Genomic DNA, 27396 nt, shown 5'->3' with positions numbered 1-27396 from the left:
ATTTTGGTTTATTTCATAACCATCATTTATGAGTTCAGTAAAAATGTTCATGTTCTTTTGTTTGGAGTCAGAGCAGGCTCTAGCATTTTGGGGGCCCTAAGGAAGATATGGTTAGTGGGCGCCCCACCTCACGGCAAAACATTTTATTGGCCCCCCTCTAAATGGTGGGGAGATTTTTGTTTAGAGTTCATTTTCTGCAATTCTACACATTTTGTCATGGGGACTGTCAGGACCCGGTTACGAACCTGGGTCTCCAGAGTGAGAAACAGTCACTTAACCAACTGAGCCACGAATAGTCAGCAGAACCCAGAAGATGAGGCAGACACAGCAGTACTTAAGACGGTGTATTTAATAAAGTAAAAAGGAGAAGTCCTTCAATACAAAAATGGCAAATCCAAAAGGTGGTAGGAATAGCACAAAAAAGCCTCAAGAGATACTCAAAAACAAAAACAGAATTCCACAAGAGCATCCACCGGAATCGACAAGAATACACAGAACACTAGGGCTGGGTGCTAACATACAAACACAGAGCACAGAACTGAGGGAAACTAAGGGTTTAAATACAATCAGGGGATACGAGGCACAGGTGCAAATAATAATGGGGAACAAGGGAAAAAACATAAGGTCAAAAAGCACAATGGGGGCATCTAGTGACCAAAACCCGGAACAACCCTGGCCAAATCCTGACAGGGACTAAAGAAAATGTTACAGTTTTAAAGACCCAGTGCAGTCAAAAACATGATTTCTCTGTTTTTAAAATATACAGTGCCTTAAGAAAGTATTCACACCCCTTGACTTTTTCTGCATTTTGTTGTGTTACAGCCTGAATTTAAAACGGATTAAATTTCAATTGTTTTTGGTCACTTGTCTACACACAATACCCCGTAATGTCAAAGTGGAGATATGTGTTTTGAAATATTTACAAATAAATAAAAATGAAAAGTATTGAGTCAATAAGTATTCAACCCCTTTGTTATGCAAGCATAAATAAATTCAGGAATAAAAACTTGCTAAACTCATGGCTTGGGGGCAGTATTTCGACATCTGGATAAGAAGCGTGCCCAAAGTAAACTGCCTTTTACTCAGGCCCAGAAGCTAGGATATGCATATAATTGGTAGATGTGGAAACACTCTAAAGTTTCCAAAATTGTTAAAATATTGTTTGTGAGTAATAACAGAACTGATATGGCAGGCGAAAACCTGAGGAAAATCCCTCCAGGAAGTGGGATCTGGAGAGCCTTGCGGTTGAGGGTGGTGTAGTTGCCATACCAGGCTGTGATACAGCCCGACAGGATGCTCTCGATTGTGCATCTGTAAAAGTTTGTCAGGGTTTTCGGTGACAGGCCAAATTTCTTCAGCCTCCTGAGGTTGAAGAGGCGCTGTTGCACCTTCTTCACTACAATATCTGTGTGGGTGGACCATTTCAGTTTGTCTGTGATGTGTACACCCAAGAACTTAAAACTGTCCATCTTCTTCACTGCTGTCCCTTCGGTGTGGATAGGGAGGTGCTCCCTCTGCTTTTTCCTGAAGTCCACGATCATCTCCTTTGTTTTGTTGACGTTGAGTGAGAGGTTGTTTTCCTGACACCACACTACGAGGGCCCTCACCTTCTTCTGGTAGGCTGTCTCGTCGATGTTGGTAATCAAGCTCACTACTATTGTATCGTCTGCAAATTTGATGATTGAATTGGAGGCGTGCATGGCCACTCAGTCATGGGTGAACAGGGAGTACAGGAGAGGGCTAAGCACACACCCTTTAGGGGCCCCAGTGTTGAGGTCAGTGAAGTGGAGATGTTGTTTTCTCTCTTCATCTTTGTTAGCGATCCGCGACGGTGGCACTGTATTATCCTCAAAGTGGGCAAAGAAGGTGTTGAATTTGTCTAGAAGCGTGACATCGGTATGCATGACGTAGCTGTTTTTGTTTTTGTAGTCCGTGATTTCCTGTAGACCCTGCCACATACGTCTTGTGTCTAAAACTGTTGAATTGCGACTGTACCTTGTCCCGGTACTGGCATTTCACTTGTTTGATTGCCTTGCGGAGCGAATAACTACACTGTTTATATTCAACCATATCTTCAGACCTCTTTCCATGGTTAAATGCGGTGGATCACGCTCTCAGTTTTACGCGAATGTCGCCATCCATTCACGGTTTCTGGTTAGGGTAGGTTTTAATGATCACAGTGGGTACGACATCTCCAATGCAATTATTTATGAATGCACTCACCAAGTCAACATATAGGTCAATATTGTCCTGATCGTGGCCTCCGATTGGCTTCCAATTGGTCAAACCAGCATTGAATGGTTCTCGTCACTGGTACATCCTGTTTGAGTTTCTGCCTATTAGCCAGGATGAGCAAGATGGTTTTGTGGTCGGATTTGCCGAAGGGAGGGCGGGGGAGGGCTTTGTATTAGAGATCGCCCGATTAACCGGAATGGCCGATTAATTTGGGCCGATTTCAAGTTTTCCGAAACCTGTATTTTTGGATGCCGATATTTTTTTTTACAACTTTATTTAACGACGCATGTCAGTTAAGAACACATTCCTAGTTTCAATGACGGCCTAGGAACGGTGGGTTAACTGCCTTGTTCAGGGGCAGAATGGCAAATTTTTACCTTGTCAGCTCGGGGATTCAATCTTGCAACCTTACGGTTAACTAGTCCAACGCTCTAACTACCTGCCTCTCATTGCACTCCACGAGGAGTTACGCGAATGCAGTAAGAAGCCAAGGTAAGTTGCTAGCTAGCATTAAACTTATCTTATAAAATCAATCAATCAATCATAATCACTAGTTATAAGTACACGTTGTTATTACTAGTTTATCTAGCGTGTCATGCATTGCTTATAATCGATGCGGTGCGCATTCACGGAAAAGGACTGTCGTTACTCCAACGTGAACCTAACCATAAACATCAATGCCTTTCTTAAAATCAATACACAGAAGTACATATTTTTATACCTGCATATTTAGCTAAAAGAAATGTTAGCAGACAATATTAACCAGGTGAAATTGTGTCACTTCTCTTGCGTTCATTGCACGCAGAGTCAGTATATGCGACAGTTTGGGCCGCCTGGCTCATTGCAAACTAATTTGCCAGAATTTTACGTAATTATGACATAACATTGAAGGTTGTGCAATGTAACAGCAATATTTAGACTTAGGGATGCCACCCGTTAGATAAAATACCGAACGGTTCCGTACTTCACTGAAATAATAAGCGTTTTGTTTTCGAAATGATAGTTTCCCGATTCGACCATATTAATAACCTAAGGCTCGTATTTCTGTGTGTTATTATGATATAATTAAGTCTATGATTTGATATTTGATAGAGCAGTCTGACTGATCGATGGTAGGCACCAGCAGGCTCGTAAGCATTCAATCAAACACAGAAGCATTTTGCCAGCAGCTCTTTGCTGTGCTTCAAACATTGAGCTGTTTATGACTTCAAGCCTATCAACTCCTGAGATTAGGCTGGTGTAACTGATGTGAAATGGCTAGCTAGTTAGCGGGGTGCGTGCTAATAGCGTTTCAAACGTCACTCGCTCTGAGACTTGGAGTAGTTGTTCCCCTTGCTCTGCAAGGGCCGTGGCTTTTGTGGAGCGATGGGTAACGATGCTTCGAGGGTGGCTGTTGTCGATGTGTTCCTGGTTCGAGCCCAGGTAGGGGCGAGCTATACTGTTACACTGGCAATACTAAAGTACCTATAAGAACATCCAATAGTCAAAGGTATAGGAAATACAAATCGTATATAGAGAAATAGTCCTATAATTCCTATAATAACTACAACCTAAACTTCTTACCTGAGAATATTGAAGACTCGTGTTAAAAGGAACCACCAGCTTTGATATGTTCTCATGTTCTGAGCAAGGAACTTAAACGTTAGCTTTCTGTCATATATGTCATATAAAGCACATATTGCACTTTTACTTTCTTCTCCAACACTTTGTTTTTGCATTATATAAACAAAATTGAACGTGTTTAATTATTTATTTGAGGCAAAATTGATTTTATTGATGTATTATATTAAGTTAAAATAAGTGTTCATTCAGTATTGTTGTAATAGTCATTATCACAAATAAATAAAAAACATTGGCCAATTAATCGGCTTTTTGTGGTCCTCCAATAATTGGTATCGGTATCGGCGTTGAAAAATCATAATCGGTTAACCTCTACTTTGTATGCATCGCGTAGGAATTAGCCCTACGTGTCGTGCAATCAATTTGCTGATCAAATTTAGGTAGCATTGTTCTCAAATTTGCTTTGCTAAAATCCCCAGCTACAATAAATGCAGCCTCCAGATATATAGTTTCCAGTTTACATAGAGTCAATGTCCAGTCTTGAAGCTGTAATCGCTGCCAAATTTGCTTCAACAAAGTACTGAGTAAATGATCTGAATATTTATGTAAATGTGAAAATTCAGTTTTTTATTTTTAATACATTTGCAAAAATAATAACATTTTGCTTTGTCATTATGGGGTATTGTGTGTAGATTGATGAGGGGAAAAAACTATTTAATCCATTAGAATAAGGCTGTAACCAGTGGTGATAAAAGTGCCCAATTGTCATACTTGAGTGAAAGTAAAGACACCAAGTGAAATGCTACTTGAGTTAAAGTAATAAAGTATTTGGTTTTAAATATACTTAAGTATGAAAAGTAAATGTAATTGCTAAAATATACTTATATACTAGTATAAGTATATATACTTAATATACTTAAGTATCAAAAGTGAAAGTATAAATAACTTAATACTAATTTCAAATTCTTTATATTAAGCAAACCAGACGGAGCAATCTTGTTTTTTAAATTTACGGATAGCAAGGGGCACACTCTAACACTCAGACATAATTTACAAACAAAGCATTTGCGTTTAATGAGTCCGCCAGATCAGATGCAGTAGGGATGAGCAGGGATTTTTCTTTAAGTGCATGAATTATACAAGTTTCCTGTCCTGCTCAGCATTCAAAGTAACTTTATTTTATTTGTATTTTTTTAACCTTTATTTAACCAGGCAAGTCAGTTAAGAACAAATTCTTATTTTCAATGACAGCCTAGGAACAGTGGGTTAACTGCCTGTTCAGGGGCAGAATGACAGATTTGTACCATGTCAGCTCGGGGGTTTGAACTTGCAACATTCCGGTTACTAGTCCAACGCTCTAACCTAGGCTACGCTGCCGCCCCAAACTTTTGGATGTCAGGGAAAATGTGTGGAGTAAGATGTACATTATTTTCTTCAGGAATGTCGTGAAGTACAGGTAACAGTAATCAAAGATGTAAATAGTAAAGTAAATTACAGATACCCCCAAAAACTACTTAAGTAGTACTTTAAAGTATTTTTACTTAAGTACTTTACACCACTGGCTGTAATGTAAGAACACGTGGAAAAAGTCAAGGGGTCTGAATGCTTTCTGAATGCACTGTATTCTCTGAACATTCTGAGAATATTTCTGATGTCACACCAAATTCTAAATATGAAATTATATAGAACCACTTGGGAACTTGTATGGTACGTTCTGCGAAAATACAGAAATTCCTCTAAAAGAACGCTGTTTCTTTACTTTCTTGGAAGCTTTTTTAAACCTCACAGTTTTTGTGAACAATCCCCCATTTTTTTGCAAAAAGTAATGAACAGTTTCAATATTTCTCCATGCCGTGTTGCATTATTCAAGTGTATTTAACGTCTGTGCAGCATGAGTGGGGAGCTAACAATGCAGTCCAGACAGCTCTGGAAATGAATGATTAAGTGGAGCAGGCACTTTGCTCTTCACTGTAAAGGGGCTCCGCTAATACAGACTTGATCCTCTTAATCACGTGAGACACATTTGACAGAAGTACCGAACGTAACCAAATTCAAGTACCGAACCATATTTTTTGTATTGAAAAAGTACAGAAGTTTCAGTATATCATGCACTATTCCAAAGTGAGTATTGTTGTTGCTGATTGTCCTGTCGCCTTGACAATCTTATATGTTGTTTATGTTACCCTAAAAGCACCAACAGGGGTAAACTTTGACCACAAGTGATCAAAAATGTCATCATTTTATAAAAAATGTATTTATCCTTCTAGACTTTGCAAGCAATTACAATGCCTTACAAAAAGTATTAAACCACCTTGGCGTTTTTCCAATTTTTTTGCATAACAATCTGTAATTTAAATTAATTTTTATTTGGATTTCATGAAATGAATATACACAAAATATTCCAAATTGGTGAAGTGAAATTTATAAACTGACTTGTTTAAAAAAAATTCAAAAAATGTACAAAGGAAAAATGGTGTGTGTGTATTCACCCCCTTTGCGGTGAATGCCCTAAATAAGTTCTGGTGCAACCAATTACCTTCAGAAATCGCATAATTAGTTAAATAAAGTCCACCTGTGTGCAATCTAAGTGTCACATGATCTGTCACATTATCTTAGCAAATATACACCAGTTCTGAAAGGCCCAGAGTTTTCAACACCAAGCAAGTGGCACCATGAAGACCAATGAGCTCTCCAAACAGTCAGGGACACATTTGTTGAGAAGTACAGATCAGGGTTGGGTTATGAAGACATATCAGGAACTTAACATCCCATGGAGCACCATTAAATCCATTATAAAAAGGTGGAAAGACTATGGCACCACAACAAACCTGCGAAGAGAGGGCCACCCACCAAAACTCCCGGACCAGGCAAGGAGGACATTAATCAGAGAGGCAACAAAGAGACTAAAGATAACCCTGAACGAGCTGCAAGCGGAGATTAGAGTATCTGTCCATAGGACCACTTTAAGCAGTACACTCCACAGAGCTGGGCTTTACGGAAGAGTGTCCAGAAAAAAGCCATTGCTTAAAGAAAAAAAGAAGCAAACACATTTGGTGTTAGCCAAAAGGCATTTTGGAGACTCCCCAAACATATGGTCAGATGAGACTAAAATTGAGCTTTTTGGCCATAAAGGAAAACACTATGTCTGGCACAAGCCCAACACCTCTCATCACCCCGAGAACACCATCCCCACAGTGAAGCATGGTGGTGGCAGCATCAATCTGTGGGGATGTTTTTCATCGGCAGGGACTGGAAATCTGGTCAGAATTGAAGGAATGGTGTATGGCGCTAAATACAGGGAAATTCTTTAGGGAAACCTGTTTGTCTTCCAGAGATTTGAGACTGGGACAGAGGTTCACCTTCCAGCAGGACAATAACACTAAGCATACTGCTAAACCAACACTTGAGTGGTTTAAGGGAAAACATTTAAATGTCTTGGAATGGCCTAGTCAAAGCCCAGACCTCAATCCAATTAACAATCTGTGGTATGACTTAAAGATTACTGTACACCATTGGAACTCGTCCAACTTGAATGAGCTGGAGCAGTTTTACCTTGAAGAATGGGCAAATATCATACTGGTTAAACATGCCGATCTTATAGAGACGTACCCCAAGAGACTTGTAGCTGTAATTCCTGCAAAAGCTGTCACTACAAAGTAAGTTTTTTTGGGGGGGGGTGAATAGTTATGCACGTTCAAGTTCTGTTTTTTTTGCCTTATTTTTTGTCAGCTTGTAAGGCAACAAAATAGGAAAAATGCCAAGGGGGTGAATACTTTCACAAGCCACAGTAGTTACCAACAGAAAAACTAAAACACAAACGTTTGTGTTAACATGAAGGAATTAAAAATAATCTCTCTTTTGTATGCTAGTGGTGCTGAAAATGTGGACTCAATAGTAAAACATTCAAACATTTGTGATAAAATTGGATTGTCAGTTTGATCTTGATGGATTTTTGGTCATTTTCAATGATGCTGACTACTTTAAACGCCTTCTTCTCCAGAACCGCTAGACCGATCGGCACTAAATGTTTCAAGACTCTTGCTAATACAATATGGTGGCAATAAGCAAATGAGCATGTGTGAATGTTTTTTTTCTGTTCAACAACGCCCCCATGTGGCCGAAGTGAACCATAGTTTACACATTAGCTAGACTCATATCCTTTAGCATGTGTGCCAAATGTAATCACTCTGAGTCAAACAGATCAAGAGATATAAACATGTGCCGTTATAGCTCCACCGTGTCTTTAATGTGAATATATTTGCATTTGTTGAGTCTTGACAGTGTTTCGAACATGTGTACCAAGTTTGGTTACAATGAGAATATCTGTCTGATTTATACGCATGAGTGTGCCAGACCACACCCACATTAATGTTTATTGGTCAGTATTAGCCATGATGTTTGACATACTAGTCTGGGAAATATTGGGTTCAGAGACCTTGGTACATACACTGAGTGTACAAAACATTAAGAACACCTTTGGACTGCAATGCTGAATCCAGGTGAAGCTATGATCCCTTACTGATTTCACTTGTTAACTCCTCTTCAGTGTAGATGAAGGGGAGGAGACAGGTTAAATAAGGATTTGTAAGCCTTGAGACAATTAAGTCATGGATTGTGTATGAAATCAAATCAAACTTTATTTGTCACATGCACCTAATACAACAAGTGAAATGCCGTGAAATGCTTTATTTACATATACAAGCCCTTAACCAACAGTGCAATTCAAGAAGAGTTAAGAAAATATTTACCAAATAAACTAAAGATATTTTTTTTAAACTAACACAACAACATTAACAATAACGAGGCTATATACAGGGGCTACCGCTACCGAGTCAGCGTGTGGGGGTACAGGTTAGAGGTCATTTGTACATGTAGGTAGGGGTGAAGTGAGTATGCATAGATAATAAACAGCGAGTAGCAGCAGAGTACAAAACAAATGGGGTGAGGGTCAATGTAATAGTCCGGTGGCCATTTAATTCATTGTTCAGCAGTCTTATGGCTTGAGTGTAGAAGCTGTTAAGGAGCCATTTGGTCCTAAAGACTTTGCGCTCCGGTAACGCTTGTCGTGTGGTAGCAGAGAAAACAGTCTATGACTCGGGTGACTGGAGTCTCTGACAAATTTATGGGCTTTCCTCTGACACTGTCTATTATATAGGTCTTGGATTCTCAGGAAGCTTGGACCCAGTGATGTACTGGGCTGTATGCATTACCCTTTGTAGTGCCTTATGGTCAGATGCCCGAGCAGTTGCCATACCAGTGCTCTCGATGGTGCAGCTGTAGACATTTTTGAGGATCTGGGAACCCATTTTTTTATTTTAGCTTTAATTAACTAGGCAAGTCAGTGAAGAACAAATTCTTATTTTCAATGAGGGCCTAGGAACAGTGGGTTAACTGCCTGTTCAGGGTCAGAACAACAGATTTGTACCTTGTCAGCTCGGGGGTTTGAACTTGCAACCATCCGGTTACTAGTCCAACGCTCTAACCACTAGGCTACGCTGCCGCCCCAAACCAAATCATTTCAGTCTCCGGAGGGGAAAAGGTTTTGTTGTGCCCTCTTCACGACTATCTTGGTGTGTTTGGAACATGATAGATTGTTGGTGATGTGGACACAAAGGAACTTGAAACTCTCGACCCACTCTACTACAGCCCCGTCGATGTTAACGGGAGCCTGTTTGGTCCGCCTTTTCCTGTAGTCCACTATCAGCTCATTTGTCTTGCTATCACTGAGGGAGAGGTTGTTGTCCTGGCACCACACTGCCAGTTCACTGACCTCCTCCCTATAGGCTGTCTCATCGTTGTCGGTGATCAGGCCTACTACTGTTGTGTCGTCGGGAAACTTAATGATGGTATTGGAGTTGTGTTTGGCCACACAGTCGTGGGTGAATAGAGAGTACAGGAGGGGACTAAGTACACACCCCTTAGGGGCTCCAGTGTTGAGGATCAGCGTGGCAGACATGTTTTTGCCTACCCTACCACCTTACCACCAAGTCCGAGTTCCAAATGCAGAGAGAGGTGTATAGTCCCAGGGTCCTTAGCTTAGTGATGAGCTTCGTGGGCGCTAATGGTGTTGAATGCTGAGCTGTTGTCAATGAACAGCATTCTCACATAAGTGTTCCTTTTGTCCAGGTGGGAAAGGGCAGTGTAGAGTGTGATTGAGATTGCGTCATCTGACGATCTGTTGGGGCGGAATGCGAATAGGAGTGGGTCTACGGTATCCGGTAAGATACCCTGTGTGTCATTAAGAGGGTGCACGGGCAAGACAAATAATAGAAGTGCCTTTGAACAGGGTATGGTAGTAGGTGACACAACTGTGGGAAGCATTGGAGTCAACATGGGCCAGCATCTCAGTGGAAAGCATTGCTGGTGAATGCTTTTGACACCTTGTTGAGTCCATTCCCCTGACAATTTGAGGCTGTTATGAGGGCAAAGTGGGTGCAACTCAATATTAGGACGGTTTTCTTAATGTTTTGTACACCCGGTGTAGATGCCATATGTCAAGGTTCATACAGATCGGTCCAGTGGTTCCGGAGGAGATTTCTTCATACTTTTTAATTTTTTAAAACAATATTTTAAATCAATCATGGCGGACCTAGTTCATATGCGGTGAGGGACGTGACCTTTCAATGTTTGCAATTTCAATCACCCGTTATAGTACCACCTTCTGTTCAATTGTCATGGCATTGCATGACTATGGGCCTTTACCACCAATAATAATAACATTAATGAACTGGAACAAATACAATTGGGTTTCACCAGCTTTACTGCTGAACCCCTAATTAAAACTGCAAGCAGCATTTCCGGGCTTCAGCTGTGGGCCCACTGATTCAACTTCAGGTCAAATTGGATGCTACAGACAACGAACATAATTGTGTTTTATCAATGGCAATTTGAATGCAGAGATACCGTGACGAGATCCTGATGCCCATTGTCGTGACATTCATCCGCTGCCGTCACCTCATGTTTCAGGATGAGAATGCATGGCCCCATGTCGCAAGAATCTGGACACGATTCCTGGAAGCTGAAAATGTCCCAGTTCTTCCACGGCCTGCATACTCATCAGACATGTCGCCCATTGAGGATGTTTGGTATGCTCTGTATCGACGTGTACGACAGCGTGTTCCAGTTCCCGCCAATATCCAGCAATTTCGCACAGCCATTGAAGAGGGCTGGGACAACATTTCACAATCAACAGCCTGATCAACTTTATGCGAAGGAGACGTGTTGCTTGAGGCAAATGGTGGTCACACCAGATACTGACTGTTTTTCTGATCCACAGCCCTACCTTTTTCTTCAGTTATCTGTGACTAACAGATGCATATCTGTATTCTAAGTCATTTGAAATCCATAGATTAGGGCCTAATGAATTTATTTCAGTTGACCGATTTCCTTATATGAACTGTACCTCCGTAAATTATTGCATACTGGGTTTATATTTTTTTTCAAACTTATTTTTAAAGGTCCTACCAATGTTTTTTGCTGTGCACTTCACAGTGTGTCATCCTGCAGCAGAAACCTTTTTTTGTTCTATTTGTCTGAAGTAGAGATCCTGTGTGGTTTATGTGACTTACCTAAAAGCACCAACCACAATAGCAATTCACACTCCCAATCCAATCAGATGAACAGATGAAAAAGACAAAAGAGAGACAATTACGTTAGCCAATGTCCACTAAACATTTCACAGTATATTATCCAATACCAAACATGTAATTATGTTGTAGATTGTTACATTGTGTCAGTTAGGGTTGTGTGATTTGGCAACAAAAGAAATATGTCAAGCCCTGTGTGGTAGGAATAGGTTAATTACCCGGAATGTCACCAGTATGCTTCCCTTCTGTGAACCACGCTACTCCATTCTTTACTGTCCAATGTTCAATAGGTCTACTCATTGCTGAAGAATGAATCTTTATCCGACAAGTACTAGATGGTAGATGATTGTGGCTATAACATGCTGGCAACATAGTGCCTCTTTCTAAACCATTGTTAACTTTCATGACTGGAATTAATCAAATTGTACAGACGATAAAAGCTCATATAAGTGTAGAAGCAACAAGTCTATCTAAATATTTGAAAATTGACCTATTCCACCAGATAGGTACAGTTGAAGTCGAAGGTTTACAAACACCTTCGCCAAATACATTTAAACTGAGTTTTTCACAATTCCTGACATTTATTCGAAGTAAGAATTCCATTTTAGGTCAGTTAGGATCACCACTTTATTTTAAGATTGGGAAAAGTCAGAATAATAGTAGAGAGAATGATTTCTTCCAGTTTTTATTTCTTTCATCACATTCTCAGTGGGTCAGAAGTTTACATACACTCAATTAGTATATGGTAGAATTTCCTTTAAATTGTTTAACTTGGGTCAAAATTTTCGGGTAGCCTTCCAGAAGCTTCCCACAATAAGTTGGGTGAATTTTGGCCCATTCCTCCTGACAGAGCTGGTGTAACTGAGTCAGGTTTGTAGGATCCTTGCTTGCACAAGCTTTTTCAGTTCTGCCTACAGATTTTCTAAAGAATTGAGGTCAGGACTTTGTGATGGCCACTCCAATACCTTGACTTTGTTGTCCTTAAGCCATTTGCTACAACTTTGGAAGTATGCCTGGGGTCATTGTCCATTTGGAAGATGCATTTGCAACAAATCTTTAACTTCCTCACTGTTGTCTTGAGATGTATATATCCACATAATTTTCATGCCTCAAGATGCCATCCATTTTGTGAAGCACACCAGTCCCTCCTGCAGCAAAGCAACCCCACAACATGATGCTGCCACCCTCGTGCCTCACGGTTGGGATGGTGTTCTTCGGCTTGCAAGCCTCCCCCTTTTTCCTCCAAACATAACGATGGTCATTATGGCCAAACAGATCTATTTTTGTTTCATCAGACAAGAGGACATTTCTCAAAATCTTTGTCCCCATGTGTAGTTGCAAACCGTAGTCTGGCTTTTTATGGCGGTTTTGGAGCACTTGCTTCTTCCTTGCTGAGCGGCCTTTCAGCTTATATCGATATAGGACACGTTATTACTGTGGATATAGATATTTTGTATCTGATTCCTCCAGCATCTTCACAAGGTCCTTTGTTGTTGTTCTGGGATTGATTTGCTCTACTCGCACCAAAGTACATTTATTTATAGGAAACAGAACACGCCTCCTTCCTGAGCGGTATGACAGCTGCGTGGTCCCATGGTGTTTATACTTGCGTACTATTGTTCATACAGATGAACGTGGTACCTTCAGGCATTTGGAAATTGCTCCCAAGGATGAACCAGACTTGTGGAGGTTTTGGCTGATTTTCCCATGATGTCAAGCAAAGAGTCACTGAGTTTGAAGGTAGGCCTTGAAATATATCCACAGGTACCCCTCCAAATGACTCAAATGATGTCAACAAGCCTATTAGATGCTTCTAAAGCCATGGCATCATTTTCTAGAATTTTCCAAGCTTTTTATAGGCACAGTCAACTTAGTGTATGTAAACTTCTGACCCACTGGAATTGTGATACAGTTAATTATAAGTTAAATAATCTGTCTGTAAACAATTGTTGGAAAAGTTACCTGTGTCATGTACAAAGTAGATGTCCTATCCAACTTGCCAAAACTATAGTTTGTGAACAAGAAATTTGTGGAGTGGTTGAAAAACGAGTTTTAATGACTCCAACCTAAGTCTATGTACACTTCTGACTTCAACTGTAAATCATAAATCAGACAGTCAATGATATGATAACATAAAAGTAACCTAACTTTTCAAAACACATTTCCACCACTGTTATTGTTGGAAAAGGTAGCTAGCATTTATACATTTATCGAGAGCCCTGAAAAGTTAATCATGACGCTGTCACTGACTGACTTTGAGGAGAAGGCAGTCAAACCACATGGGGACAATTTGTACAAAGTGAGAATTCAGTGGAGAGAATGCATCTGTGATCAGTTTTACCATCTTACCAGCTTCCCCCCTTATAGGCCTTAGCTAGGTGGCTAACACGTTAGCTACCTGCCATTAGCTTTTTAGCCTTAAGACATCATGATGCTGCCACAAATGAATGCTCATGTCTATTCTAGTATTCTAATGGAGACCAATAGTAATGGTGTCTTTGTTGCCATCTTTTTGTAGGCACTAAATCTGCCATTGGTTTGTTGAGCAAAGCCTATGGGAAAATTAATGGAGTTTTTAAAGGTATTTGGATAAGCGCTGAAAATAAGGTCTGTGGTAAACACAGGCTTATGAGATCTGATATGTTTTGATCTATGTGATAATCTTCATCTGCTAACATCATGTGATTTTTATTTTATTTTAGGTAATAAAAAACAACAACGCACAAAAGGCTTCCTCAGAACCGCTGGACTGAATAGAACCAAATGTGGTATTTGCACAATTTTCCAAAACTCTAGCTGAAACAATATGTCCGCTATGAGCCAATAAGCTTGCATGAATGTTTTTTCCTGACCAACAGCGCAACAACATTGCCAAAGTCAACCATATTTGACAGGTTATTGAGACTCATATCCTTGAGCATGTGTGCCAAATTTCATCACTCTGAGTCAAACAAATCAAGAGCTATAAACATGTGCCTGTTATAGCGTCACTGTGTGGTCTATATGAATGTGCTTGCATATGTTGAGGCTTCACATTATTTGGAACATGTGTACCAAGTTTCGTTGTAATACAAATATCCGTGACTGATTTATATTAATTTGTGACAGACCACTCCCACTTGAGTGTTTATTGGTCAGTTGCAGCCATGTTGTTTGACATACAAGCCTGGATTATAGTGCCTTTACAGACCTTGGTCCATAGATGCTATTTATCAGGTTTTGTGACAATCGGTAATTCGGTGCCAGCGGAATAGCGTTTGAAGTGTTTTTGACTAAATTCAAAACGGTGGAAAATCCATCATGGCGGACTTTAGGGATTTTGAGGCAAATTTGTTCCATGTGAGGAACGGGACATATGGACTACATCTCATGGTCATACGGGGTGCGTGGGCTGACCTTTCAAAGTTTGCATTTTTGGCAGGGTAGCCTAGTGGTTAGAGCGTTGGACTAGTAACCGAAAGGTTGCAAGTTCAAATCCCCGAGCTGACAAGGTACAAATCTGTCGTTCTGCCCCTGAACAGGCAGTTAACCCACTGTTCCTAGGCCGTCATTGAAAATAAGAATTTGTTCTTAACTGACTTGCCTAGTAAAATAAAGGTGAAATAAAAATAAATAAATAAAAATTGCTTGTTATAGCGCCACCATATGGCCAATTGGCATGGTATTGCATGAGAGAGTGTGGCCCTTGAGCCTTTACCATATTGCTAAGTTGCACAGTCTTGAGCCTTTTGATCTCACAGGATTTTTACATTTTTCACCAAAATGTCAGAAAAAGGGACATAATAAAAATAATGAACAGGAACAAATACAATAGAGTTTCACCAGCTTTGCTGCTGAACCCATAATAATAATAATAATAATCAACGGCAACAAATAGAATAGGGTTCCACCAGCTTTGCTGCTTGAACCCTTAATAATGATAATGAACACCAACAAATAAAATAGTGTTTCACCAGCTTCGCAGATGGAACCCCTAAATATAGTTGCAAGCAGCAATGCCAGGGTTCAAGCTGTGTGCCCATTGCGCCACCATCAGGACAAATTGGACACGTTTCCCAAGGAGGAGGCTACTTCTGTACTCCTTACCACACATGTCCAATATCACAACAAAAAATTGAACAGATCACATATTACGCACATTTTGGAAAATATTTTATGATGTTAACTTCTTTAAAATGGCTTCTTCTCCACAACCACAAATACCACATCTGGTATATAACATCTATGGATGCACATCTTCAAGACTCTTGTTCAAACAAAATGGCCCCAATAATCAAATGATCTCATATTAATGATTTTTCCTGTCCAAGACAAACTGAGCCATACAGATCAGCTCGACTCTTATCCCAGCTTTGCTGCTGAACCCGTAATAATGAACGCCAACAAATAGAGTAGTGTTTCACCATCTTCGCTACTGAATCCCTAATGAATGCCAACAAATACAATATGGTTTCACCAGTTTAGCTGCTAGAACCCCTAATAATAATGAACCAGACGAAATAGAATATGGTTTCACCAGCTTTGCTGCTGAACCCTTAATGATCAACGGAAACAAATACAATAGTGTTTCACCAGCTTTGCTGCTAAACTACTAATGAATAACAGACAAATGTTTATAACAAGTTTCTATGGATGTAAATTTATCGAAATATCTGTTCAAAAAAACATTTTGAAACATCAAATGTGACCATAAATGTGTGAAAATGTGCTTATTTTAGGGAATTTAAACAATTTACTTGTGTTACTAAAGGTTAATAAAATAAAAAAGTTGTACTGTTTGACGCAAAGTCAAAGAGAGAGAGAGAGAATATCTTGATTAAATGTATACAACAGATCAAGAGGGGATGGGGGGGTCAACATGTTAATAATCCAGGCCATGCAGGAGCCATGAACAGAGTTTCCACTGTTTCACGACCGTTCTACTGCTGTTTATGTAACACCGTGCCAGGCCAGAGCTGTGTTAGCAGGTGGAGTTTACTGAACAGAACAGGTCCATTGTGGAGCAGCCCACGGTCCCAAAACATTCAAAGGCCATTTTCTCAAAAGTGGGTTTACAAGTTTATCAACTATCAAAGAATAATTACTTTTTCAACTTGTTCCTCAAGTTTATGACGACACACCATTAATCCACTGTAAAAAACACAATTTCAAATGTTGCCTCACAAGACCAAATTGAGGCATTGGGACACATTATTTTGAGGCCTGACAGGGACAGATGCAGGGTTAATATCATCACACACTGAAAACACTCTCTGCTATTTATGTAGCCTACTGTTTTTACTGTTGCTCTACTGTTTCAACCTGACCGATCTGTTGCTGACTAATCTGGTTAAAATGCTACATTTTGTGGCACTGCTAGAGCCTGTTGAGCATTTGTGAAATATTGGTTATTACAAGCTGGAGAGGAACTAATGAAGTTATGTGTTGTTAACCAAGTGCTCTTTGCTTGAGTAGGTGGCAATGGGGTGGGGAACAACTACAACCATCCCATGAGAGAGACCTCAACCACAGAACATGGAAATCCTTCAGAAACAGTAGTAGAGTACTGTATAGCAAGGCTCGTTTGGAAAGATTAACAGTGTGAGATTGCAGCCACACTCTCACACAAACAAACATGCATACAGCATCTATCATGGCACCCTGTTCTATATAACTCTCGTCTCTCGTTGTAAAATGTGTCAGGACAGAGCGTCAAGAAAAAGCTGCAGCTTGTTTTTTTATGAGCTATTGCTTCAATGGCCGTAAACTCGGTTACTGTATAAAACTGGGAAGGATAATTATAAATGTTGCCTTCACATCACGGCAGCATATTTGCACTTGAACCTCTGGTGTTGAAAGGTTTATGGGGCGAAAAGGGAGAAAGGGACAACATGCGCTGAAAGGTGTGAAGGGATGGGGGTGTTTGGCCAGTAAGAGGGACTGAGGGATGCCATGGGGGCTGATCTTGGTAGCTGCTGCACTGAGTGCTGACAGGGCTTTGCCCCATGTGGGTTTATTAATTAACCAGGCAGATCACTCAAGAGTGACTTCGAAATTGGACGTCTATCCATGCCCTGAGGATGTCGGGAAATTATTTTGAAACCGGCCACTAGGGGCAGCAGTGAGCGCTATTACCATCAAGTAAGCTTGGATTTTACTAGGGTGTTGTGGACAGGGGTGGTGGATGGGTATAATCCCATGACTCTGGATCAGAAGGTTGCGTGTTTGATGGTTCGAAGGTTGCGGAATTCCATTACTCTGGATCAGAAGGGTGCGTGTTCGATCACAGTGGTGGACACGTTTTTTTATACAAAAATGTAACCCTTAACTTTTGACGTCTGGAGAAACGTGGATAGATGCCTAATTCTGGTTGGAATTAAGTAATTATAATCATTAACCGATTCCGGCTGCAACCATTTAATGCTTCACCCTGGGACCGAATTGAAAATGTCCAAACTCAATTTCATTTGAATGACAGCAAGAACATGTGCGTCCTGCCCCTGCTAAATTGACGACTAGACAAGTGTTGAACGCCCCTACACCCACTGTCTGCTGCCAAGAGGGAATGTCTAGATGGATCTGGATCCTTACCGGAAGACTTAACATTTGTATCAACTGGAGGGACATTTGAAATCCTGGTGGACTACTGAAATTCCACACACAGTTGAAGTCAGAAGTTTACATACACTTAGGTTGGAGTCAATAAAACAAGTTTTTAAACCACTCCACAAATCTCTTGTTAACAAACTATAGTTTTGGCAAGTCGGTTAGACATCTACTTTGTGCATGATTACAAGTCATTTTTCCAACAATTGTTTACAGACAGATTATTTTCACATTGTGATACAGATTATTCACTGTATCACAATTCCAGTGGGTCAGACGTTTACATGCACTAAGTTGACTGTGCCTTTAAACAGCTTGGACAAATCCAGAAAATGATGTCATGGCTTTAGAAGCTTCTGATAGGCTAATTGACATCATTTTAGTCATTTGGAGGTGTACCTGTGGATGTATTTCAAGGCCTACCTTCAAACTCAGTGCCTCTTTGCTTGACATCATGGGAAAATCAAAAGAATTCAGCCAAGAACTAAAAAAAAAAATGTTTTGACCTTCACAAGTCTGGTTCATCCTAGGGAGCAATTTCCAAATGCCTGAAGGTACCACGTTCATCTGTACAGACAATAGTACGCAAGTATAAACACCATGGGACCACGCATCCGTCATACAGCTCAGGAAGGAAGCATGTTCTGATTCCTAGAGATGAACATACTTTGGTGTGAGAAGTGCAAATCAATCCTAGAACAACAGCAAAGGACCTTGGGAAGATGCTAGAGGAAACAGGTACAAATATATCTATATCCACAGTCAAACGAGACCTATATCGACATAATCTGAAAGGCCACTCAGCAAGGAAGCCACTGCTCCAAAACCGCCATAAAAAAGGCAGACTATGGTTTGCAACTGCACATGGGGACAAAGATTTTGAGAAATGTCCTCTTGTCTGATGAAACAAAAATAGAACTGTTTGGCCATAATGACCATTGTTATGTTTGGAGGAAAAAGGGGGCTTGCAAGCTGAAGAATACCATCCCAACCGCGGAGCACATGGGTGGCAGCATCATGTTGTGGGGGGGTGCTTTGCTGCAGGAGGGACTGGTGCACTTCACAAAATAGATGGCATCATGAGGCACGGAAATTATGTGGATATATTGAAGCAACATCTCAAGACATCAGTCAGGAAGTTAAAGCTTGGTTGCAGATGAGTCTTCCAAATGGACAATGACCCCAGGCATACTTCCAAAGTTGTGGCAAAATGGCTTAAGGACAACAAAGTCAAGGTATTGGAGTGGCCAACACAAAGTCCTGACCTCAATCCTTTAGAAAATTTGTCGGCAGAACTGAAAAAGCGTGTGTGAGCATGGAGGCCAACAAACCTGACTCAGTTACACCCGCTCTGTCAGAAGGAATGGGCCAATATTCACCCAACTTATTGTGGGAATCTTGTGGAAAAATACCCCCAAAATACCCCAAATGTTTGACCCAAACTGTGGCAGTATTTCCAATAACGTTCCCGTAGTAAACGGGATATTTTGTCAGGACAAGATACTAGAATATGCATATAATTTATAGCTTAGGATAGAAAACACTCTAACGTTTCCAAAACTGTAAAAAATATTGTCTGTGAGTATAACAGAACTGATGTTGCAGGCGAAAGCCTGAGAAAAATCCAATCCGTAAGTGCCCCATGTTTTGAAAGCGCTGCGTTCCAATGAGTCCCTATTGAGCAGTAAATGGGCTATCAACCAGATTACGCTTTCTACGTATTCCCCAAGGTGTCTACAGCTTTGTGACATAGTTTTACGCATTTATGTAGGCGGCTACATTGCGCAAGTGGTCACCTGATGCCCCCAGAGAAATTCTCGCGTAAAATACAGAGGTAGCCATTACTCCAATCGGTCCTTCCGAAAAACTAATTGTCCCGATGGATATATTATCGAATAGATATTTGAAAAATACCTTGAGGATTGATTATAAACAGCGTTTGCCATGTTTCTATCGATATTATGGAGCTGATTTGGAATATTTTTGCCGTTTTCGTGACTGCAATTTCCGGGCGATTTCTCAGCCAAACGTGAAGAACAAACGGAGCTATTTCGCCTACAAAACGCATATTTTTGGATAAAAGGAACATTTGCTATCTAACTGGGAGTCTCATGAGTGAAAACATCCGAAGCTCATCAAAGGTAAATTATTTAATTTGATTGTTTTTCTGATTTCCGTGACCAAGTTACCTGCTGCTAGCTGGACAAAATGCTATGCTAGGCTATCGATAAACTTACACAAATGCTTGTCTAGCTTTGGCTGTAAAGCATATTTCGAAAATCTGAGATGACAGGTTTATTAACAAAAGGCTAAGCTGTGTCTCAATATATTTAATTTGTGATTTTCATGAATAGCAATATTTTCTAGACATATTGATGTCCGTTGCGTTATGCTAATTTGTGTCAAATGATGATTGCGCTCCCGCATGCGGGATGGGGAGACAGTAGAGGTTAAACTATTTAAAGGCAATGCTACCAAATACTAATTGAGTGTATGTAAGCTTCTGACCCACTGGGAAGGTGATGAAAGGAATAAAAGTTGAAATAAATCATTCTTTCTACTATTATTCTGACATATCCCATTCTTAAAATAAAGTGGTGATCGTAACTTACCTAAGAAGGCATTTTTACTAGGATTAAATGTCAAGAATTGTGAAAAATTGAGTTTAAATGTATTTGGCGAAGGTGTATATAAATGTCAATTGGTCTAGTTTGTTAACAAGAAAGTTGGAGAATGGTTGAAAAACAAGTTTTAATGACACCAACCTAAGTGTATGTAAACTTCCGACTTCATCTGTACATTCAGGAATACAAACTTACTTATTAACAAGTCACATAAGTTGCATGAACATAATTTTTGAATGACTACCTCATCTCTCTACCACACATAAAATTATATTTAAGGTCTCTCAGCCGAGCAGTGAATTTCAAACATAGATTCAACCACAAAGACGAGGGAGGTTTTCCCTTTGAGCATGATGAAGTTATTAATTATGCTTTGGATGGTGTATCAACACACCCAGTCACTACAAAGATACAGGCGTCTTTTCTAACTCAGTTGCCAGAGAGGAAGGAAACCCCTCAGCGATTTCATAATGAGGCTAATGGTGACTATAAAACAATTTCAGAGTTTAATGGATGTGATAGGAGAAAACTGGGGATGGATCAACAACATTGTAGTTTCTCCACAATATTAACCTAATTGACCAAGTGACAAGAACAAAGCCTGTATAGAATAAGAAATAGGCAAATTCAGGTTGAAACACACAAAGAAGTTAAGGGGTTTAAATACTTTCTGAATGCACTTTAGCTATTGGGAAGAGGCATCTAGAGTCTAGATATTTTAGTGGTTCTGGGTCATTGAGGGCCTACTCAAATGTAAATGCAAGTCTCAGAGCAGTAACAGCCAAGTCACTCTAACAGTTCATTCTTGATGCACCCATCCCGTTACCGGGATCATTTTCGTCAACCACCAAGCGTTTATGTAAGCACATCTCTCTCAGTAGGCAAAACATTACAAACAGCTAGCAGCCAAGTAGATTGGTCACAAAAGTCAGAAAAGCAATACATTAAATTGCTTACCTTTGATGATCTTCGGATGTTTGCACTCACGAGACTCCCAGTTACACAATAAATGTTCCTTTTGTTCCATAAAGATTATTTTTATATCCAAAATACCTCCATTGGGTTGGCGCGTTATGTTCAGAAATCAACAGGCTCGAGCGGTCATGACATCGCAGATTAAAATTTCAAATAGTATCCGTAATGATCGAGGAAACATGTCAAACATGTCAAACAAATCAACCCTCAGGTTGTTTGTACAATGTATAATCGATAATATATCAACCGGGAATGTAGCTTCTTCAGAGAGAGAGAGAAAATGGATGCTCCATGCTATTGCGCATACAAAACGCTGCTGGCACACAGCCATACACAGCCATACGATTATTTTCAAAATAAAAGCCTGAAACTATATCTAAAGAACGTTCACACCATGGGGAAACCGTAGGAAAAGGAATCTGGTTGACATCCGTTTAAATGGAACGAAGGCAGGCTATGGAACATAGCTTTCAAAATAGAAGCCACTTCCTGGTTTGATTTTCCTCAGGTTTTCGCATGCAATATCAGTTATGTTATACTCACAGACAATATTTTGACAGTTTTGGAAACTTTAGAGTGTTTTCTATCCTAATCTGACAATTATATGCATATTCTAGGTTCTGGGCCTGAGAAATAGGCCGTTTAATATGGGTACGTTTTTCATCAAAACATCAAAATACTGCCCCCTACACTCAAGAGGTTAAAATGTTAGAGTCAATCGAGTCGTCAACACTCGGTTCAGCTGCTGATAAACCTTTGCTTTGCTCTGTCGTCAATCCTCTATTACGCTGCTCATACACCTTTGCTTTTCTCTTGTGTCTTTACCTGGGAAAGGAGGAAATGAGGCTGGGTGCTGGGTGTTTACCACTGCGCTGGACGCCACCTGTTTGAGATTGGCCAAGCATGCTATTATCTCCTGTGCAGGAGAATATGGCCCCGTAGGCCTGGGTCATAAGAAGAGAAGAAACCCTGGATAATGTTCTCCTTTTCCTCCCGCAGGCGGCAAGTTGGGTTGGGGGAAAGGGGGATGGAGGGGGGTGACTGTGAGAAAACCTAAAAACCCCTAGAGGAAGAGTCCATGAATCTCTCGGGCCTCCATGGCCTTCAACTCTTCCAGAACAACTTTGGCCCCTTATTCTTAAAACATTATGGCCGAACACACAACTACTATCATTAGGTTCATTTGCTTCAGTTGCCCCCTCATGTACATACGTACATATTGAAGAGGTTCTTTCCTGACTGTTCTGCATGTGTTGATTGGCTAAGGTTAGGTGGAGGTGTCTGTTGGATGTAATTGTTTAACTTGTTTCAATGGTGGACGAGACTCCAATTTACACAGTGACACATATAGGGCACATACCGGCTGTGTATTTCTTAAATTATTTACTTTTTCAAAGTTCAAATACTCAGTCCATCAAACACATTTTTTATTTGACCTTTTTTAACTAGGCAAGTCAGTTAAGAACAAATTCTCACTGCCTTGTTCAGGGGCAGAAGGACCTTTCGGTTACAAGTCCAACACACTAACCACTAGGCTACCTGCCGGCCCACATATTGATTATATTATCAGATAATGTTGTAGAAAGAGACCAAAAGGATAGGAATATTAAGATTCTTATAGTCAATAATATCTACAGTTTGCCTATGAAATGGCACCAGGCGTTGGTTAGTCACATCGGGGGATACGGGGCCAGGGCCCCTGGTCTGTAGCCCACAGTTGTGAAAACTGTGATGGCCCCTGGTCTGTAGCCCACAGTTGTGAAAACTGTGATAGGTTTGCTCCGGGAGCCTCCAGATACATTTTCCTTCTCCATGATTGGCGAATTCTGACACTTATTGAAAGGGATTAAAAAGAAAACTGTGTGACAGTCTCATTGGGTTTTATTTCCCCCTCTGTCATCTTTATGTGCTACTCATGTTCAAACTACAGTCTCAGTTATTTTACTTCCCTTCCCAAAGGGATTTTATGGTGGCAACCACCTTTGAGAAATTGAATGGCCTGACATGGAATGGAAAGTCATTGTTCTGTCTCGTCACTCGCCGATGTTGACATTCTTTTGTAAATAAAACACATAATAGGTGCATATGCACTTATTCAGCTACCTTTGTTTTCCTTTCCAGGGTGTCCCGGGGCAAAGAAAACTGAATTTCTGACGAGTGTTCTCGACGCGCTGTCAACAGACATGGTGCATGCTGTCACAGATCCAGCGTCTGCCGGCAGGTTAGAATGTCACTGATCGATTTATTCATAGTTTTTTATTGATTTAAATGGTTTGGCCCGCTCCTTAATTAGAAAAATAAACAAAATGGCGGCCAAGTCACTTTAAAGCTGAGTGATATTCTTTTGCTATGAAGCTGAGTGATATTCCTTAATATCATGAATTTAAATTATATTAAATTGATGTAAATATCACAGAGTGGGCCTTTAACCGATTAATTCCCTGATTGATTGATTAATCGAACAATCATGAATCCACAGGATGTTGGAGCCAGACCCAAGTCACACACTAGAGGAGAGAGTGGTCCACTGGTACTTTAGTCAGCTAGATAAAAACTCCAGCGGTGACATCGGCAAGAAGGAGATCAAACCTTTCAAACGTTTCCTGCGCAAGAAGTCCAAGCCCAAGAAGTGTGTGAAGAAGTTTGTGGAGTACTGTGACATCAGCAATGACAAGGCTCTGTCCCTGCAGGAGCTGATGGGATGCCTGGGCGTCACCAAGGAAGAAGGTGAGATACCAAATTTTCATTCCCAGAGAATTCCCAACCAGGAATGCTGCCTCACAAATACTAATGTTGTAATAAGCCGCTAAATGATTAATCGAAAATGACTATGAAGTGATTTTATAAATGAAAACTGCTGGTAAAGTTTTACACTGCTCTCATCATGTAATGCTGATTATATTGTGACACTGTTTTACCCCAGGGACCAAACCAGGTGAAGGTACATCCTCCAGTAAACTGGTAAGTAAAACCCTGGCAATTACTTGTGTGAGTATTATATGCTGCACTTATAAGGTCAACAAATATCAGAGTGACAATAAGGAGAGTTGAGATCCAAGCAGTGAAATAATGGGAACCCGTCTGCCCTCTTTAAAGGTCCTTAATATCAAATAGTCCAACAGGTGCATTGTTTAAATATTTTTTTTTATATTAATAGAAAGATAGAGACTGTACTCCGTTGTGATTTTGGAATAATCGAAACCGGAGGCTCAAATGCAACAATATAAATAATTTATTAGGACATCATAATGTCCTAAAAGTGCAAGGTGCATACTGAAATGCACACTGAGGACACTGATGATGATTTGAAATTTTAACCTTTTATTTATGCATTTTTCAGCACCTTGCACTTTTTGGGCAGTATGATGCCCTTATAAATTATACATATTTTTGCATTTGAACCTCCAGTTTGGGTTCTTGCAAATTTGACTGTAATATACAAGCAGCTAGTGGCAAGTATGTTACTGTGAATATCAGATCAACGACACGCAAATATTGTAAAATGTATAATACTACTGTAGTTGTAATAAAATAAATGAATGAATGAATGGATGAATTCATTAAATTAAATTAATTGATGGGAGATGGGGTGGATATTACAGTATTTTACTCGGATTGGTGCAAGCAGGTTGGCTGCTATGTAAAGTGTTTTCACATTACAGCATCTATTAATATTTGTATTTTATATCACTTGCACTTTTAAAGGCCATAGTTAAGGCTTCAAACTGGCAGTGACTACAGTTAAAAGCAGACCAAAAGAACATGCCAAAATGCTTAACCTTTAAATCTGTATCCTATACATTTTAGATTGATAGTTGACTACCACACATCAGTTAAATTGGTACAGCAGTCTCACAAACGGATGCAACAAAAATTAATACAGGGACACGCATATGATAATGAGTCAGAAACAACAATACCATGCACCAATTGGTGGTAAAAAAAATGATGTTGGCTCTCCAAAAATATGGAAGAATAATCTATTCTGTAGGGTGGAAATACAGCAATTATTTTACCTCTCACAACATTTTCCAATACTGCACCTTAATTTACTGTATTATGCAGTATAATGCTTCTACAGTATTTTACTGTTGATACATATATACATTTACCGTATAAATTACAGTTTTCTGTTACAGTATGATCTCTTTTTATAAGATCCTAGCAGTGCTAACACTGCCTTTGAAAAGCAGGTTATAATAACTTTGGAGAAAGATGTGTGAGATAATTATCACAGATATAGTTTGCTATAGTGCTTGGTTCTCCCTCTTCGCAGAATCCCTCAAAGAAGCAAGGCTAAGCCAACCACCGAGATTTCCCCTCCCCTTTTGGAGCTTCTGCCAATCGGCAATGGAAACCATAGTATTTGCACTTTGTACTTTAAGAAATGTAAATTCCCTTTGTAGAAATTAGGTATTTAAACAGACTGCTGAATCTGTGAATGATGTAGTTTTTTTATGTCTTTACAAAAAAATATTTAACACATACAGTGTATGTGTCTTTTGTGTCTAAAGAAAGTATACTTTTCGGAGTTGTACAAGTTTTGTGATGTTGCATTTTGTGTCCGCTTTGAATTGTTATGTTTTACTGTTGTTGATGTTAACACAGATGTATGTATAGTTTGATATATGGCTAAAACATTAACTTAGGCCCCTCCGCATTATTTTATGTACTTACTGACCTAGCAGCCCTTCCTGAGCTCTGTACAGCTGTTTGTATTATTAAACATGGATCATCACACAATTAAGTTTGTTCAAAATGTATACATGTTTATTAGAAATAAAGAACTCTTTTATGACCCATTTGGGTCCCGCTTTAAATGACATGCTGCTTATAAAGGCTTCATAAAGGGCGGCAGGTAGCATAGTGGTTAGAGCGTTGGGTTCCCTAGTAACCGAAAGATTGCCAGGTCGAATCCCGATCTGACAAGGTAAAAATCTGTTATTCTGTCCCTGAACAAGGCAGTTAACCCACTGTTCCTAAGGTCATCATTGTAAATAACCATTTGTTCTTAACTGACTTGCCTGGTTAAATAAAGCCTCCATATAGCGTTCATAAACACTACAAGTGTCATTTATAACTATGTCTTGTTTTATAAAGTGTTTATTCATGTGGCATAACTGTGTGACATAACCACCAATGTCAGATGTGACATAACCCACTATGTCAAATGTGACCCAATTCAGGAAACTAGGTGAACAGTTTGAACCTAAAAAATATTTTTTTTAACAAAATGTGTTTTTTGAAAGATCTGCCTTCTCAAACATGTGAACTTCCATGTGCCTTTATAACAAACTTGTATGCCATCTGTAAATACAAATACAATTTCTAAATTGCAAGCCTTGTTGGTCAAGCCAGAGAAAAAGCCAGCATAGTCAGAGTTGGACCTGACAGGCCTCCCGGGTGGCACAGTTGTTAAGGGCGCTGTACTGCAGCGCCAGCTGTGCCATCAGAGACTCTGGGTTCGCGCCGAGGCTCTGTCGTAACCGGCCGCGACCCGGAGGTCCGTGACTGTCAACCATGACTTTCAACCTTCATCTCTCCCAAGCTCATACAGGAGTTGTAGCGATGAGACAAGATAGTAGCTACTCAAACAATTGGATACCACGAAATTGGGGAGAAAAAGGGGTACAATAATAAATAGATATATATATTAAAAAAAGAGTTGGACATGACCTAATCTTCTCCCAAAGTAAAAAAAAAAGTTGGTAGGGCCTTTTAAAACCTCTTAGAGATCGGGCTACTTTTTTCAACATTCTGTTAAAAATCGCGCAACATTTCAACGTCCTGCTACTCATGCCAGGAATATAGTATACGCATATGATTAGTAT

The 27396-nt window shown here is 39.9% G+C and overlaps 1 protein-coding gene across 5 annotated transcripts in view; it reads left to right on the top strand.

The window, feature by feature from the left end:
• Positions 1 to 26618, top strand: part of smoc2 (SPARC related modular calcium binding 2) — an 82447-nt gene extending 55829 nt beyond the window's left edge. For all 5 annotated transcript variants that reach the window (XM_064931955.1, XM_064931953.1, XM_064931957.1 and 2 more), the window contains 4 exons: positions 23687 to 23786; positions 24045 to 24292; positions 24489 to 24526; positions 25842 to 26618. In XM_064931955.1, the coding sequence (XP_064788027.1) occupies positions 23687 to 23786; positions 24045 to 24292; positions 24489 to 24526; positions 25842 to 25865 (410 nt within the window). In that variant the 3' untranslated portion in view covers positions 25866 to 26618. The remainder of the gene's footprint in view (positions 1 to 23686; positions 23787 to 24044; positions 24293 to 24488; positions 24527 to 25841) is intronic.
• The last annotated feature ends 778 nt before the right edge of the window (positions 26619 to 27396 follow it).

This window comes from Oncorhynchus masou, chromosome 23 (assembly GCF_036934945.1).
Source record: "Oncorhynchus masou masou isolate Uvic2021 chromosome 23, UVic_Omas_1.1, whole genome shotgun sequence".
NCBI lineage: Eukaryota > Metazoa > Chordata > Actinopteri > Salmoniformes > Salmonidae > Oncorhynchus > Oncorhynchus masou.
This window is presented reverse-complemented; position numbering and strand designations above follow the sequence as displayed.